The 15,516-nt window shown below is 37.6% G+C and overlaps 1 protein-coding gene across 1 annotated transcript in view; it reads left to right on the top strand.

The window, feature by feature from the left end:
- LOC311302520 (uncharacterized protein) overlaps positions 1 to 15,516 on the top strand; it is a 747,744-nt gene that overhangs the window by 37,006 nt on the left and 695,222 nt on the right. Inside the window, exon 10 of the mRNA XM_084428465.1 lies at positions 6,167 to 6,340. Within this exon, the coding sequence (XP_084284591.1) occupies positions 6,167 to 6,340 (174 nt within the window). The remainder of the gene's footprint in view (positions 1 to 6,166; positions 6,341 to 15,516) is intronic.

Here is a 15,516-nt window from a genome sequence, read left to right as displayed (position 1 = left end):
GCGCACACCATCTGACGTCGTTATCCTCAGCTCCGCTGGGTACCACAGGCCGTAGCGGATTCCCTCACAACTCCTTAACAGGCCCCGCACTTCATTGAACTCTGCCCGCTGCTTTGACACTGCTTGTGTGTAGTCTGGTTGGATGCGGATCTTATCACCGTCCCCCGTAGTCAGTTGTTTCATCTGCCCAGCTTTCCTTAGTATTTCCTCCTTCTCCTGGTAATAATGGCATCTGATGACGAAGCCTCTCGGCGGGTCACTGTTAACAGGTCTCACGCGCAGCGTACGGTGTGCCCGATCTAGTAAAGGGGGCTTATCGAGACCAAGCGTCTCCTTCAGGCAATGAGATATAAAATCCGTCGCGCGCTTCCCGTCCTCCCGTCCTTCCTTTATCCCAGTAATACGCAGGTTATTGCGGCGCGACCGTGCCTCCAAGTCCTCATTTCGTGCTTTCTGGGTCGCGAGCTCCCTCCGCACGTTAGCCATATCACGCTCCAGAGCAGCAATCAGATCGGAGTGGCTGTCAGCTGCCGACTCGAGGGCGACTACCCGTTTATCTAGGGCTTCACTCTTGGCGTTAGCATTATCATTGGCTAGTTTAATTTCTGCTCTTAGCTGGTCAACCTGATTTCGAATTTCAGCGGATTGTGCCTCTGCTTTGGTGAGCAATTCTGTCCTCAACTCGGCGATTGCTAGGAGGATGGCCTCATGTCCGGGTCCGCGGTCAAGTGCGGCGTTAGGTAACGTTACACCATCTTGTACAGCGTTAGCCTCTGGGCTAGCCTTGGAGCTAACCCTTGTATCAGGCGCTTTTCGGGGGTTTTTAGACATTTTCAACGAGCGTTTGTTCAAATTGTCCAGCCTGTTATGACGTATTGGCTTCAATAATGAGCGTGACTAAAGGTATTTACATTAAATTGCTGCTTCTGTATTTCTTAATAGTGTTGGCGTGGAGCTCGGTAGAAACACGTCCTCACATGGCACCGCTCAGACCGGAAGCCCCTAAATATTATTATTATTATTATTATTATTATAAACTAGGCTACAATAAAAAGTAAAACAAAATAACGTTATTAATCTGTATTTGTTCTAATCAAACCGGTTTCTGAACGTTTATAATACAGAAGAAACACAGGATCAGAAACGTTAAAATAGGACTGGTTCTGCTCGAGTGAACCGGGGGATTTTATTCATTTATTTATTTTTACAGATCGTACTTTTAAGTGGCCAATGAATGAACAATATTATTAAAATATTTTAATATGTCTGAAAAGTTTATATCTTTGGCAAAGATAGACATTAAAATGCAATATAATTGTATGTTAGACTGACATAAGTCACATTTTCGTCATTGTGTCCTTGCAAAAGATCTTTTATATGTTATTTAAATGTCAAAGAAATGAATTCACAGTGTAATAATTCCACAATGTGGGAATTAGGGCTGATAAAATGGGACGGGATATTTGCACTTATAAGTTCACTAAAAAGTTATTGAAACACTCTTTTATGCTACAAACGCCCATGACAAGCATGTAAGAACCATTGATAACTGAATCATTAATATTTTATTTCTATTTGAGCTGTTCATAAACAATATATTCTACTTACAAATGTGTTTCTCACACGTTTATGAGCTCGCCGCTTGCTGTCAATACGCACCAGAGAGAGTTTAACACATCGCTGCACATTATTGTCTTCAGTGCCGCTATAACTGAGAGAGAAACAGGACTGCCCCCTACTGGTGATGTACGGCATGTGCCAGAGAACTTCACCACGGCCGAATCGCCCAATCCCTTTCCCTGTGATTCTTAATGGACACATCTGCACAACTTTTGATTTCAAACATGTATTAATAAATGTTGAAATGAGCATCAACTAAGATTAATAAATGTTGTAGAAGAATCTGTCATGGTTCGTTCATGTTAACTAATGTAGTGAATAGGGGTGTGAACCTACACTGGTCTCACGGTTCGGTTCGATTACGATTATCATGTCACCGATTCAGTTCAATTCGATATCACAATGCATCGCGATGCACCGCATCCTCAATTTTAAATTTCTCTTCAAAAGTGATGTGTGCGCACGTGTGTGTGTGCTTGGGAAGTCGCAGTGACAGAAACAGTGACATTCCAGTTAAAGTTTCAAGGGAGTAAAGCTTGTTTATGCCATTAAGAAAAGGAAAATCTGTCAAATAAATTTTGTTTTACAAAAATGTTCATTTAAAAGCAGCGCTCATTAATCAGTGTAGGCTATTATGTTACCATTAAAGATCCGCGCATCAACCGTCGCCGAGTCCGCTGTTGAAGGTGACGATCATCCATTTATAATCACGCGTAACAACACAGAATAATTGTAATTTGACCATCGGGTGCGGATACTTAAATCAGAGAATATTATTGGGGCGGGTGGACTGTTTATTTTTGGCTGCGGATTCGGCGTTGGAGCTCATCCGCGCATCTCTCTGACTCTGCCAGGCGTTAACAGCTTGGGGTGAAAACGGCTAACGTGGTTTATGAAGTTATTGGTATTAGCCTACCTCCTGCATATTCTATTTGTGTGTGACATGAGCGCACAGTACAGCGCGTGTCTTCTGCAGGTCGTGCTTACCAGGTTGTTCCTAAAAGCCGAAACGTGCCCAGATGTCGGCTTTTAAAGTAGTTAGAGCATTTTTAATATTCTCGCACTCGCGTCTCGCCTCCCTCTGCCATTGTACGCTTCCGCCACAATGCACGTACGCGACAAATGACGTCAGAAAAGTCCGTACATTATAATCGTTATGGTCTATTACTGAACCGATACCGAATCGTCCTCGTCTGCATCGCGATGCATCGTAGAAACGATTAATTTTGACACCCCTAGTAGTGAACTAGTGTGTAACAAATGAAACCTTATTGTAGTGTAAGCAAATAATCATCTCTGTGAGTCCATGTAATGCAAGTGGATTCAGAAACCACACAAAGTGAACATGACGGTAATCCATAAACCCCAGCTGATGAATCAGTGCTTCTGAAGTGAAACAAATATTTCAAACTTTTTACAATATAAGCCTTTGCTTCCGGCCAACACACACACATTCAGGAGTTCATGTTTGTCTTAAACGTCAGCACGTTCTGAAGCGTGATATAAGCGAACTGTGAAACTCACAGGAATGCCGCTCATCTTCCGCATCACTTCTGGTGTGAGCTTCAGAACGCACTTGTGTCGCTTCACGCCGATATCATTAACCCGTGTGCGACCATTGGCTGGAAGTGAGTGTTTATAACACTCTTATGGAAAATGAAACAAAGTGAACATGACGGTAATACAAAAAGAAAATATATCCATATATCTGGATCTGAAGTCTCTTCTGCTCACCAAGGCTGCATTTATTTTATTAAAAATACAAAAGAACAGTAATGTTATTAAATATTATGACCATTTAAGATTACTGTTTTTTTATTTTAATATATTTTCAAATGTACTTTATTCCTGTGATCAAAGCTGAATCTCAGCATCATTACTCCAGTCTTCAGTGTCACATGATCCTTCAGAAATCATTCTGATATGATGATTTGATGCTCAAGAAACATTCATTATTATTATTATCAATGTTGAAAACAGTCGTGTACAATTTTCTTTCAGGATTCTTTGATGAATAGAAAGTTACACTTTACTATATATTCACGTAGAAAAGAGCTGTTTTACATTGGAATAATATTTCACAATATTACTGTTATTATTAATGAAATAAATGCAGCAGAAGAGACTTCTTTTTAAACCCTTAAAGATATTAGCGATCCCGCACGTTTGGCTGGTAGTGTATCTGCATGTGTTGCTCTGGAATCATCATTCGTCTCCACAACTGCATAATTACACCAGTTGTCTGTAATATGATGGTGTTGTATTATACAATAAGCGAGTACATCATGAATGGCTTTTTTCAAAGCGTGTTTTTGTCCTATCCTGAATCACTACGGTAAGCCTGTAATAAGCGTTTAGACTCGGACTACTTTACAGCGGTCGGGTCGCACCGCGGCGGAGTAACGTTAGCCCAGCGCCTGCGGGACTCACCGCGTCAGAGACATAAACAGAGAGAAGTTTATTAACTGATAGAGCGCTGATTCATCCAGTAGTGAAACAAGTGAAGTCTTTATGAATCAATCATTCAAACCCATTTTAAAAATAGTATGTTTCACCTGTCTGGATCTTACATGTGTGTTCAAGCATATTCTCCCCTTTCTGAGAGGGTGTTCTCCACTGCTGGAGACACTGTAAGCTATAGGAGAGTCCCACATTCTCCAAGAGGATGCAGAAATGTTTATTTTCCTTATTTTTGCAAAAGTTTGTTGACATTACCAGTCTGTTAAACTCATTTGACAAGTATAAGAAATAAACACACACAGGATTGTGCATTTTCCCCTTACTGCTGTGTTTTATTAGTTGTTTTAATCATTTTATTGAATGGGAACCAGAACCGGAAAATGTCTTACGATTCCCAACCCGCTGTTCCCAATAAGCTGTTTCATGACGACTCTCTCTGGGTCAGCGGCAGCGCCAACACAGATTTACAATATCGCGATATGATTTAGTCAAAGGTTTAATAGACAGAGGAATCTGAAGAAGATGGTGTGTGTGTTTGAATGGAGATCACAGTAAAGATGAATCGTGCAGCTCTACTGTCTTATCTCTCTCTCAGCATATGAGCAGCGCGAGGGCTTTCAGTGCTTTCAGTCTCACGGCTCTTCCACACGTCCACTTGACATGGATATTACGACACTCAACACTCATATGCTGCGTTCATGTCATCTCGTAAAGATTGTCACATATAACAACAATCATTATAATAATAATTTTAATAGGTACTCAAAGCCCTTTACAAGGAAGGGGGAATCTCCTCAACCACCACCAATGTGCAGCTCCACCTGGATGATGCGACGGCAGCCATATTGCGCCAGAACGCCCACCACACACCAGCTTACTGGTGGAGAGGAGACAGTGATGAAGCCAATCAGTATATGGGGATGATTAGGAGGCCATGATGGACCGAGGCCAAGGGGCAAATTTGGCCAGGATGCCGGGGTTACACCCCTACTCTTTTTCGAAGGACATCCTGGGATTTTTAATGACCACAGAGAGTCAGGACCTCGGTTTAATGTCTCATCCGAAGGACGGGTTATTATCTACAAGCATAGCGATTATTATTTAAGAAAATAAAGGACTAAATATGAAAGTTTATTAAATGAACTAAAATTATACATTTATAACTATACAAATAATGACACACTGCATACAGTACAACACCATTCTCTGATCAGATCTTTGAAATCAAGCCGTCGTGCTCAATCGTGTTTAATAGACAGCATGACCAGACCATTCAGTCTTTCCTGAGACAGTGTTCACTAAAACATTGACAGGATCATTGAATCAGTGATTTGAACTCGGTAAACTAAATCAGTTCTGTTCATGAATGAATCATCTAGACTGGTTTATTAACGGGTTTCTCCTATTCACGGCAATGAACCGACTCAAATGATTCATTCACGAATCGGACATCATTACAAATGTATATCTATGACTAGAACGACATCGTAAATGTTGATCGATTCCTCACAGAAATCGGCTCCAAGTCTTCAGAAAGCCTAAATATATTCATCACTGGACTAGTTTTATTGTCACTTGGTGATTTTGCGTTTCTGCCCTGCGTCGTTTCTGAATAACCCGCGAACACACACACACACACACACACACACACACACACACACACACACACACACACACACACACACACACACAGACAGACAGACAGACAGACAGACAGACAGACAGACACACACACACACACACACACACACACACACACACACACACACACACACACACACACACACACACACACACACACACACACACACACACACACACACACACACACACACACACACACACACACACACACACACAGACACACACACACGTTGGGTTTACATGTTTTATGGGAACTTTCCATAGAAATAATGATTTTTATACTCTACAAACTCTATAATCAATCCCCTAATCCTAACTGATGAATTTTCACAATATGAACTAATGAGTGTTTGTATATATTTCATATTGACAGCATTGTTATTTTTTAAGTGTCATGTTTATCTCTGGATATAGGCTTAATGTGTGTCATTGTTCTCTACAGGTTGGAGAGGTGTGGTGTGACAGATGAAGGTTGTGCTGCTCTGGCTTCAGCTCTGAGATCAAACCCCTCACACCTGAGAGATCTGGATCTGTCATATAATAAACTAGGAGACTCAGGAGTGAAGCTGTTTTCTGCTGTACTGGCGAATCCTCACTGTAAACTGGAGACACTGAGGTAAGATCATACGTTACTCTCACATGAAACTGTCACTAGGGGCGTTTCCATTACAGATTTGCGCAAAACTTTTGCGTTCTTTTTTTCTTCTTCTAAATGTCGACAAAAAGCTGTTGTGAAATGACGGTGTTTCCATTAACTGATGTTATGCGACTAAAACTTCATTTTTTCCTCTCGCGATCAGTAAAATCATTCCAAAAATCATGTTAACGGACGTTGGTAGGATTATGTATATCCCAGCCACTGCACTGGCCATTATTATTAATGGAAGGAGACGTGTGTGTGTTTCCAAGCATTAATGGTGAGGAACGACCCTTATTATACTTGTGAGCTGCACATATGAGGAGTTTCTGGGTGTTTCTCCCTCAGATCTGCTTCAAGGTCTTGATTGTGGCATTTATTTGAGGTTTAGAATCCATTATTCCTGTAATTCTTTTGCCTTTTATGAATTTAATAAAGAGCTCTGTCTCGTCTTCTGTCCAAACACACTGCGTCGTCTACGTCAGGTGACTGTAAATGAAAAACCTCCTCATGTGAGTGTAAAAACTTTTTTTCCATAAATGGGAGTTTTTGTGAAATTGACGTGTTTCCATTGGGCGTATTTTCAATTAGCAATTTCAATTTGCGCAATTTGAAGGGTAATGGAAACGCGGCTACTGTGAATTCATAAAGTATAATCAAAATGGAATAAAATGCAGGGAAATAACTACTATTTCATTAATTACAAGCAAAGCTATTAAAACAACATGATCAAATTCATCAAATTATTTTTACGTCTGTTCATATGATGTAAGAGAATTCATATTTGTAAAGCGTTTGCTCTATTTATCAAAACGACTCCATCTACACCTGGTCACATAAATGTGTTTTTGCAAAACGGATTTAAATCCGATCTTCAGTTCCCGCGCTATATGCAGATTTAATGGAGGGCACGTCACCGAAAGCAACAGATATGAGCTGCATTTTTGAGCTGCACGAGAGGACGTGCCGGACTCGTTCGTTGCCCTGGAAGGTTTCTCTCTGGTACGCTCTGATAGGAACGACAACTCAGGCAAGAGCAAAGGGGGCGGTATTTGTGTTTACGTTAACCAAAAGTGGTGCTCGCAATTCTCCGTGAGAGAGCGGCTCTGTGACTCCGACATAGAACTGGTATGTGTAAGCCTTAGGCCTTTTTATCTTCCATGCGAATTCGGGAACATTTTAATATGTACTGTTTATATTCCACCTAGTGGGAATGCTGCAAATGCAGCTAAACTTACAGCAGACTGTGTTCATAGACAATTAAGTCGTACCCCTGAAGCACCTTGTTTCATTTTAGGGGATTTTAATCATTGTAAACTTGACGCTGTGTTGCCTGGATTTGATCAATATGTGGACTGTAATACGAGAGGCAAAAACATCTTGGACAAATGTGATGGGAATGTTAAGAATGCCTATACAGCTAAGGTTAAATTGCCATTAGGCTCCTCTGATCATAATGCTGTCCATTTAATTCCGACATATAAGTCCATGCTTAGGAGCAGTAAACCACAAACTAAAACTGTATATGTGTGGAATGATGATGGAATTGAAACGTTAAAAGGATGCTTCTCTTGCACTGACTGGAACGTCTCTCAAAGTTTGGATCTAGAGGAGGCCGTAGAGACTATGACAGATTATATACTTTTCTGTAAAGATAATGTGTTAGACCAAAAAATAATAACTATATATCCAAACAATAAATCTTATATCTCTAAGGAAATTAAGAGTGCATAGTACAGAAAAAAATGGCTTTTAGGAGAGGAGACCTTGCAGCTATGAAAGATGTACAGAAGGAACTGAATTATAAACTAAGGAAAGCTAGGAGAAAGGAGAGGGAGAAATTTGAGGCCCATTGTTTGACTATGAATACCAAAGAATTATGGGATTCTATGAAATATATGACAAACATGACAAAAGATCTATCAATGTGATAGATGAGATGTGAGATCTATTAATGTGATTTGCAAAGGCAAATGAGCTGAACGACTTTTATTGTAGATTTGATGTAAGAGACTTCTCACAGGAGCAGGCAAATGCACTGGATGCCTTGTCTATATCAGATAATCCTAAAACAATTATTGACCAGAACATGGTGGAGAGACTGTTTTCACAGGTCTGTCCTAACAAGGCTTCTGGGCCGGACGGCATCTCTGGGCGGTTACTGAAGTCTTGTAGTAGAGAGCTGGCCGAAGCCTGGTGCCCTATTTTTCAGAAATCTATAGACACGCATACAGTTCCCTCTATGTGGAAGAGCTCCACTATTATCCCTGTCCCAGAAAAGGCTAGCTGTAAGGAGAATAATGATTATCGTCCAGTAGCACTTACTTCAATAATAATGAAGTGTTTGGAGAAAATTATGATTAATTTAGTAAAAACAGACGTGAGTGGTCTATCAGACCCATTTCAGTTTGCTTATAGGAGCAATAGAAGTACAGATGATGCTGTTATAGCTATAACACATTTCATAAATAGGCATCTAGAGGATCCTAGCTCGTATGCACGTCTTTTATTTGTAGATTTTAGCTCAGCTTTTAATATGTTGGAACCACATCTTTTAATTGCAAGGCTGAATGATTTTAAAGTCAATCCATCTATTATAAAATGGTATTATTCTTTTTTGACCAATCGCAGGCTATATTGTAGATATATGTCGCACTGTACAGCCCTGTACAGGACCCTTTAATGAGCGTTTGGTGTAGGTCTACTAGGCATAGAGATATCTGAACATCTTTGCCAAGCGCAAACCAGTACAGAAGTAGCCTAATCAATAATTAAAGTGCAAGCTGAGAAACTGAAGTGGATATGGAGAAAAGCTTCTTTATATGCCATTGCCTACATTTTAAACAGATGTCTGCCAATAGGCCTAAAACATTACATATATGGTTATTGTGACAGAGACTGGGACTCCAGGTTAATAAGATTCTGACTGAGTAGCAAGATATGAATTCAATTGTGATTCTGTGAGAATTCACAGATCCAGTTTCTCTTTTTTAATCTTCCCCTTAACATTTAAAGGAATCTACATGTGTGTGTGTGTGTGTGTGTGTGTGTGTGTGTGTGTGTGTATGTGTGTGTGTGTGTGTGTGTGTGTGTGTGTGTGTGTGTGTGTGTGTGTGTGTGTGTGTGTGTGTGTGTGTGTGTGTGTGTGTGTGTGTGTGTGTGCTCAAATATGGCTTCTGGAGAGCAAATGAAGGATAAAATATGAATTACTAAACAGACATTAATTAAGCAGTTCCCCATACTTTTAGAGTTACAACTAACAGCCACTAGATGGCAGCAGCGTATAAGAGATGAACTGACAGCTAGTAAATCTTTGAACATGGAGTGCTGATGATAATAAATGTAATATGTCAGGCTCACAATTTTTACAATTGAAGTGCTATAAAAGTTGTAGAAATGACTAATTCAATCTGCATTGTATTAAACAAATCTTTATTGATATGCAAATAGACAATAGACATCCAGCAAAAGAAAAATGGCAAGTGTTTATTTCTCCATGGCACATGCATTTTGTTTCTTTATATGCAGCCCAATGTTATCCAATGAGTTGTTTGCATTATTTAGGTATTTTATTTTAATTGTATTACATTTTTGGTAACACTTTACAATAAGGTGTCATTTGTTAATGCATTAACTAACATGAACTAACAGAGAGCAATAGCCTTTATTAATGTTAGTTAATAAAATATTAGTGTTCATGTTAGTTCACAGTGCATGTTAACAGATACAACTTTGGATCTTAAAAATGTCTTATAAAATGTTGAGCTTAACATTAACTAAGATTAATAAATGCTGTAGAATATTGTTCATTAATTGTTGGTTCATGTTAACTAATGCTAACAAAATGAAACCTTAGCCCATTATAAAGTGTTACCATTTTTTAATAAAGAAAGTTGGAAAAAAATTACTTCAACTTATTACAAGTAATCGATTTACTTTTTCTCAAGTGAGTTTGAACAAATCAAATTTCTATGGTCAGTTGAAACTAAAAATATTCTTTGAACCAAAGATGTTTTTTTACATGATTAAATCACAAATTATCACAATCTTTTTGATTAACTCAAGCTGTAATAATAGTACTCTGGAACAAGCTGACAGGGAAAACACACATAAACACAACGGAGATCGGACAAAGACTGAAGGAAAGGGTTTTATTATTAATAAATAATTAAATGTCTCCTTGCTATTTTAGACACATTCATAATCATTACTTTTACCGGTTATTTGTGGCAAGCTTTATGCGTGCGGTCGTGCGCTTGAGTGCGGCTATATTACGTAAACCTGTGTAGGCTATATAGCCTATTTAAGTAGCATAATTAAAATAATATACAGGGGCGATTTGTCCACGAATGGCTTAAATGAACAACTAGTCAAGTCAAGTCAAGTCAAGTATATTTGTATAGCGCTTTTCACAATACAGATTGTATCAAAGCAGCTTCACAGTATTAAATTAAAATAATACAACAAGGTTTGTTTCTAGTGGAATTTATTGATAAAATCAAATTAGATATCCAGAATATCCCCAACTGAGCAAGCCAAAGGCAACAGTGGCAAGGAACCGAAAAACTCCATCAAGTGACCTAATGGAGAAAAAAAAACCTTGGGAGAACCCAGGCTCAGTCGGGGGCCAGTTCTCCTCTGGCGTTTATTAACTAGAGGCCGGATTGTAATTTGAACTGTAAGATTAAAAATATTATATGAATGCCTGGCTGAAGAGATGCGACTTTAATCTAGTTTTAAACTGGGAGAGCGAGTCTGAGCAACGAACACTATCAGGAAGGCTATTCCAGAGTTTTGGAGCTAAATGTGAAAATGCTCTCCCTCCTTTGGTGGATCTGGATATCCTAGGTATGACCAAAAGCCTTGAATTAAGTGATCTTAAAGAGCGCGATGGATTATAGGGCGATAGAAGATCCGTTAAATAGACTGGAGCTAAGCCGTTTAGGGCTTTATAAGTCAGTAGCAATACCTTGTAATTAATACGGAACTTTATAGGTAACCAATGCAGTGATGATAAAATCGGTGTTATATGATCATATTTTCTTGATCTAGTAAGAACTCTAGCGGCGGCATTCTGGACTAACTGTAGCTTGTTAATTGAGGATGCAGGACAACCGGCTAATAAAGCATTACAGTAATCTAGTCTCGAGGTCATGAATGCATGAACTAACTTTTCTGCATCAGAAACTGATAGCATATTACGTAGCTTAGCAATGTTTCTAAGGTGGAAAAAGGTGTTTTTGTAACATATGAAATATGATTTTTGAAAGACAGGTTGCAATCTAGTATAACACCCAGGTCTTTTACTGTAGAGGATAAAGTAACAGGACATCCTACTATATTAAAGTTGTATTGCGAGAGGTTTTGTGGGCGGTTTTTTGAACCGATAAGTAGTACCTCTGTTTTGTCTGGATTTAATAAAAGAAAATTACGCGTCATCCAATCTTTTATATCTTTAACACACTCTGTCAATTTGGATAATTTAGCGTTTTCATCTGGCCGTGATGAAATATATATTTGAGTGTCATCAGCATAACAATGGAAACTAATTCCATGTTTCCTTATAATATTTCCAAGTGGCATCATATATACTGAGAATAATAGAGGGCCTAACACAGATCCCTGCGGCACTCCATAGTTTACTGGAGTTATGATCGATTTTTCTCCATTTAAATAGACAAAATGGTAGCGGTCAGATAAGTATGATCTAAACCAGCAACTACTAGTCGACTAGAATTTTTTTTTTTTAAGTCGGAGGCAGCCCTTATTCCACATATTTTCGAACCAGGCTCAGGCCATTCTGGGTTGAGCGAGCGACCCTGAGGAAATAAGCGAGCGGAGCGGAATATTCAGAAATGCTCACGAGCTCTGATCGGAACAAACCCGTCTGCTGAATTTGCGCAGAAACATCAAAATAGACATAACCAGCTTTTTAAAAAATTTAAAACTTTATGAGCTTATTGACGATTTTTTATAGTTCTAACTTCTTGACAAAATTAGAATATATGAATTTTTTTTTTTTTTTTTTTTTAAGAAAAGTTTTGGGTGGGCCTACTAACGCACCCATAACGCCGTGCCTGGTGTGTGTATAAGAAAGAAAGAGAAAATGTCAGTATTTCATTGAGACTTGAGATTAAATAAACTGCTGTAGATCTTGTAGTATTAATTTTCACATGCAGTTACACATTGTATGTTAAAAACAAGAAAGTGGCTGGTAGATTTTGAAATCCACCAGCTACAGTGGCCTGTGGACAAAAAAGTTAATTTCCATCCCTGAAACAGAGACATTACGTTTGTTTCCGTTATTTTACAAAATCTGAATATCTTTTGTAAATTTATGAATTATGTCTTGCTTTTATCTGTATGAGCATAAATTACAGAGTAAGAGTTTACTCTCTTGGCAGGAATAAATCCAGTGGTCGCGCCGCCGCCTCTGAATAAAATACAGTCAAACATATAAAATGTTCCAGCGCTCAATCTGAATAGTCTGTAATATAATCTGTGGCGTTCAGCGTGACCACCGCCTCACTGCGCTGTTATATGGGGAAGATGATATTTTACATCAGTAATGCCGAGTACAAAGCTTAGCCTACATAATAGGCCTAATAGTTCAGCTTGATTCGCAAATCATGAAACATCTGGATTCGTGCCGAATGAGGAATGTAGGCTTTTTTCACTTTAATTAATTCGTTTGGCATCTTATTTAGTTTTATTTCAATAAAAAACCTGTTCCTCACCTTGAATATATATATCCATAGAAGCTGGCATGGCATTAAACAAAGAAAAGAAAAGAGAGATATTAGTAGTAGTAGTATTATAGCCTAAATATTATTATTATTATTATAAACTAGGCTACAAAAAAAAGTAAAACAAAATAACGTTATTAATCTGTATTTGTTCTAATCAAACCGGTTTCTGATCGTTTATAATACAGAAGAAACGCAGGATCAGAAACGTTAAAATAGGACTGGTTCTGCTCGAGTGAACCGGGGGATTTTATTCATTTATTCATTTTTACAGATCGTACTTTTAAGTGGCCAATGAATGAACAATATTATTAAAATATTTGAATATGTCTGAAAGGTTCATATCTTTGGCAAAGATAGACATTAAAATGCAATATAATTTTATGTTAGACTGACATAAGTCACATTTTCGTCATTGTGTCCTTGCAAAAGATCTTTTATATGTTATTTAAATGTCAAAGAAATGAATTCACAGTGTAATAATTCCACAATGTGGGAATTAGGGCTGATAAAATGGGACGGGATATTTGCACTTATAAGTTCACTAAAAAGTTATTGAAACACTCTTTTATGCTACAAACGCCCATGACAAGCATGTAAGAACCACTGATCACTGAATCATTAATATTTTATTTCTATTTGAGCTGTTCATAAACAATATATTCTACTTAAAAATGTGTTTCTCACACGTTTATGAGCTCGCCGCTTGCTGTCAATACACACCAGAGAGAGTTTAACACATCGCTGCACATTATTGTCTTCAGTGCCGCTATAACTGAGAGAGAAACAGGACTGCCCCCTACTGGTGATGTACGGCATGTGCCAGAGAACTTCACCACGGCCGAATCGCCCAATCCCTTTCCCTGTGATTCTTAATGGACACATCTGCACAACTTTTGATTTAAAACATGTATTAATAAATGTTGTAGAAGAATCTGTCATGGTTCGTTCATGTTAACTAATGTAGTGAACTAGTGTGTAACAAATGAAACCTTATTGTAGTGTAAGCAAATAATCATCTCTGTGAGTCCATGTAATGCAAGTGGATTCAGAAACCACACAAAGTGAACATGACGGTAATACAAAAAGAAAATATATCCATATATCTGGATCTGAAGTCTCTTCTGCTCACCAAGGCTGCATTTATTTGATTAAAAATACAAAAGAACAGTAATGTTATTAAATATCAAGACAATTTAAGATAACTGTTTTTTTATTTTAATATATTTTAAAGTGTACTTTATTCCTGTGATCAAAGCTGAATCTCAGCATCATTACTCCAGTCTTCAGTGTCACATGATCCTTCAGAAATCATTCTGATATGATGATTTGATGCTCAAGAAACATTCATTATTATTATTATTATCAATGTTGAAAACAGTCGTGTACAATTTTCTTTCAGGATTCTTTGCTGAATAGAAAGTTACACTTTACTATATATTCACGTAGAAAAGAGCTGTTTTACATTGGAATAATATTTCACAATATTACTGTTATTATTAATGAAATAAATGCAGCAGAAGAGACTTCTTTTTAAAACCTTAAAGATATTAGCGATCCCGCACGTTTGGCTGGTAGTGTATCTGCATGTGTTGCTCTGGAATCATCATTCGTCTCCACAACTGCATAATTACACCAGTTGTCTGTAATATGATGGTATTGTATTATACAACTAGAAAAAAAAGTTTGTTGAGACAAACTTTAAGTTGGCTTGAGAAAGCCGGACCAGAGAGTTTGAAGAAGTTAAAAGTAGTTAGAAGTTTAAAGTAGTTAGAAGTAGTTTGAAGTTTGAAGTAGTTTGAAGTTTGAAGTAGTTTGAAGTTTAAAGTAGTTTAAATTTTGATTGATAAATTAGTTAGAAAGAAAGAATAGTTAGAAAGAAAGAATAGTTAGAAAGAAAGAAAAGTTAGAAAGAAAGAAAGAAAGAGAAAGAAAAAAGAAAGATTAGTTAGAAAGAAAGAAAAAAGAAAGAAAGATTAGTTAGAAAGAAAGAAAGAAAGATTAGGTATAAAGAAAGAAAGAACGAAAGAAAGATTAGGTAGAAAGAAAGAAAAAAGAAAAGATTAGTTAGAAAGAAAGAAAGTAAGATTAGGTATAAAGAAAGAAAGAACGAAAGAAAGATTAGGTAGAAAGAAAGAAAAGTTAGAAAGAAAGAAAGAAAGAAAGAAAGAAAGAAAGAAAGAAAGAAAGAAAGAATGAAAGAACGAAAGAAAGAAAGAAAGAAAGAAGAAAGATTAGTTAGAAAGAAAGAAAGAAAGAAAGAAAGAAAGAAAGAAAGATTAGGTATAAAGAAAGAAAGAAAGAAAGAAAGAAAGAAAGAAAGAAAGATAGAAAGAAAGATTAGGTATAAAGAAAGAAAGAAAGAAAGAAAGAAAGAAAGAAAGAAAGATTAGTTAGAAAGAAAGAAAA

Source organism: Rutilus rutilus (assembly GCF_951802725.1).
Source record: "Rutilus rutilus genome assembly, chromosome: 13".
Classification (NCBI taxonomy): Eukaryota; Metazoa; Chordata; class Actinopteri; order Cypriniformes; family Leuciscidae; genus Rutilus; species Rutilus rutilus.
The sequence above is the reverse complement of the archived record's forward strand: the minus strand, read 5'-3'. Positions and strand labels throughout refer to the sequence as shown.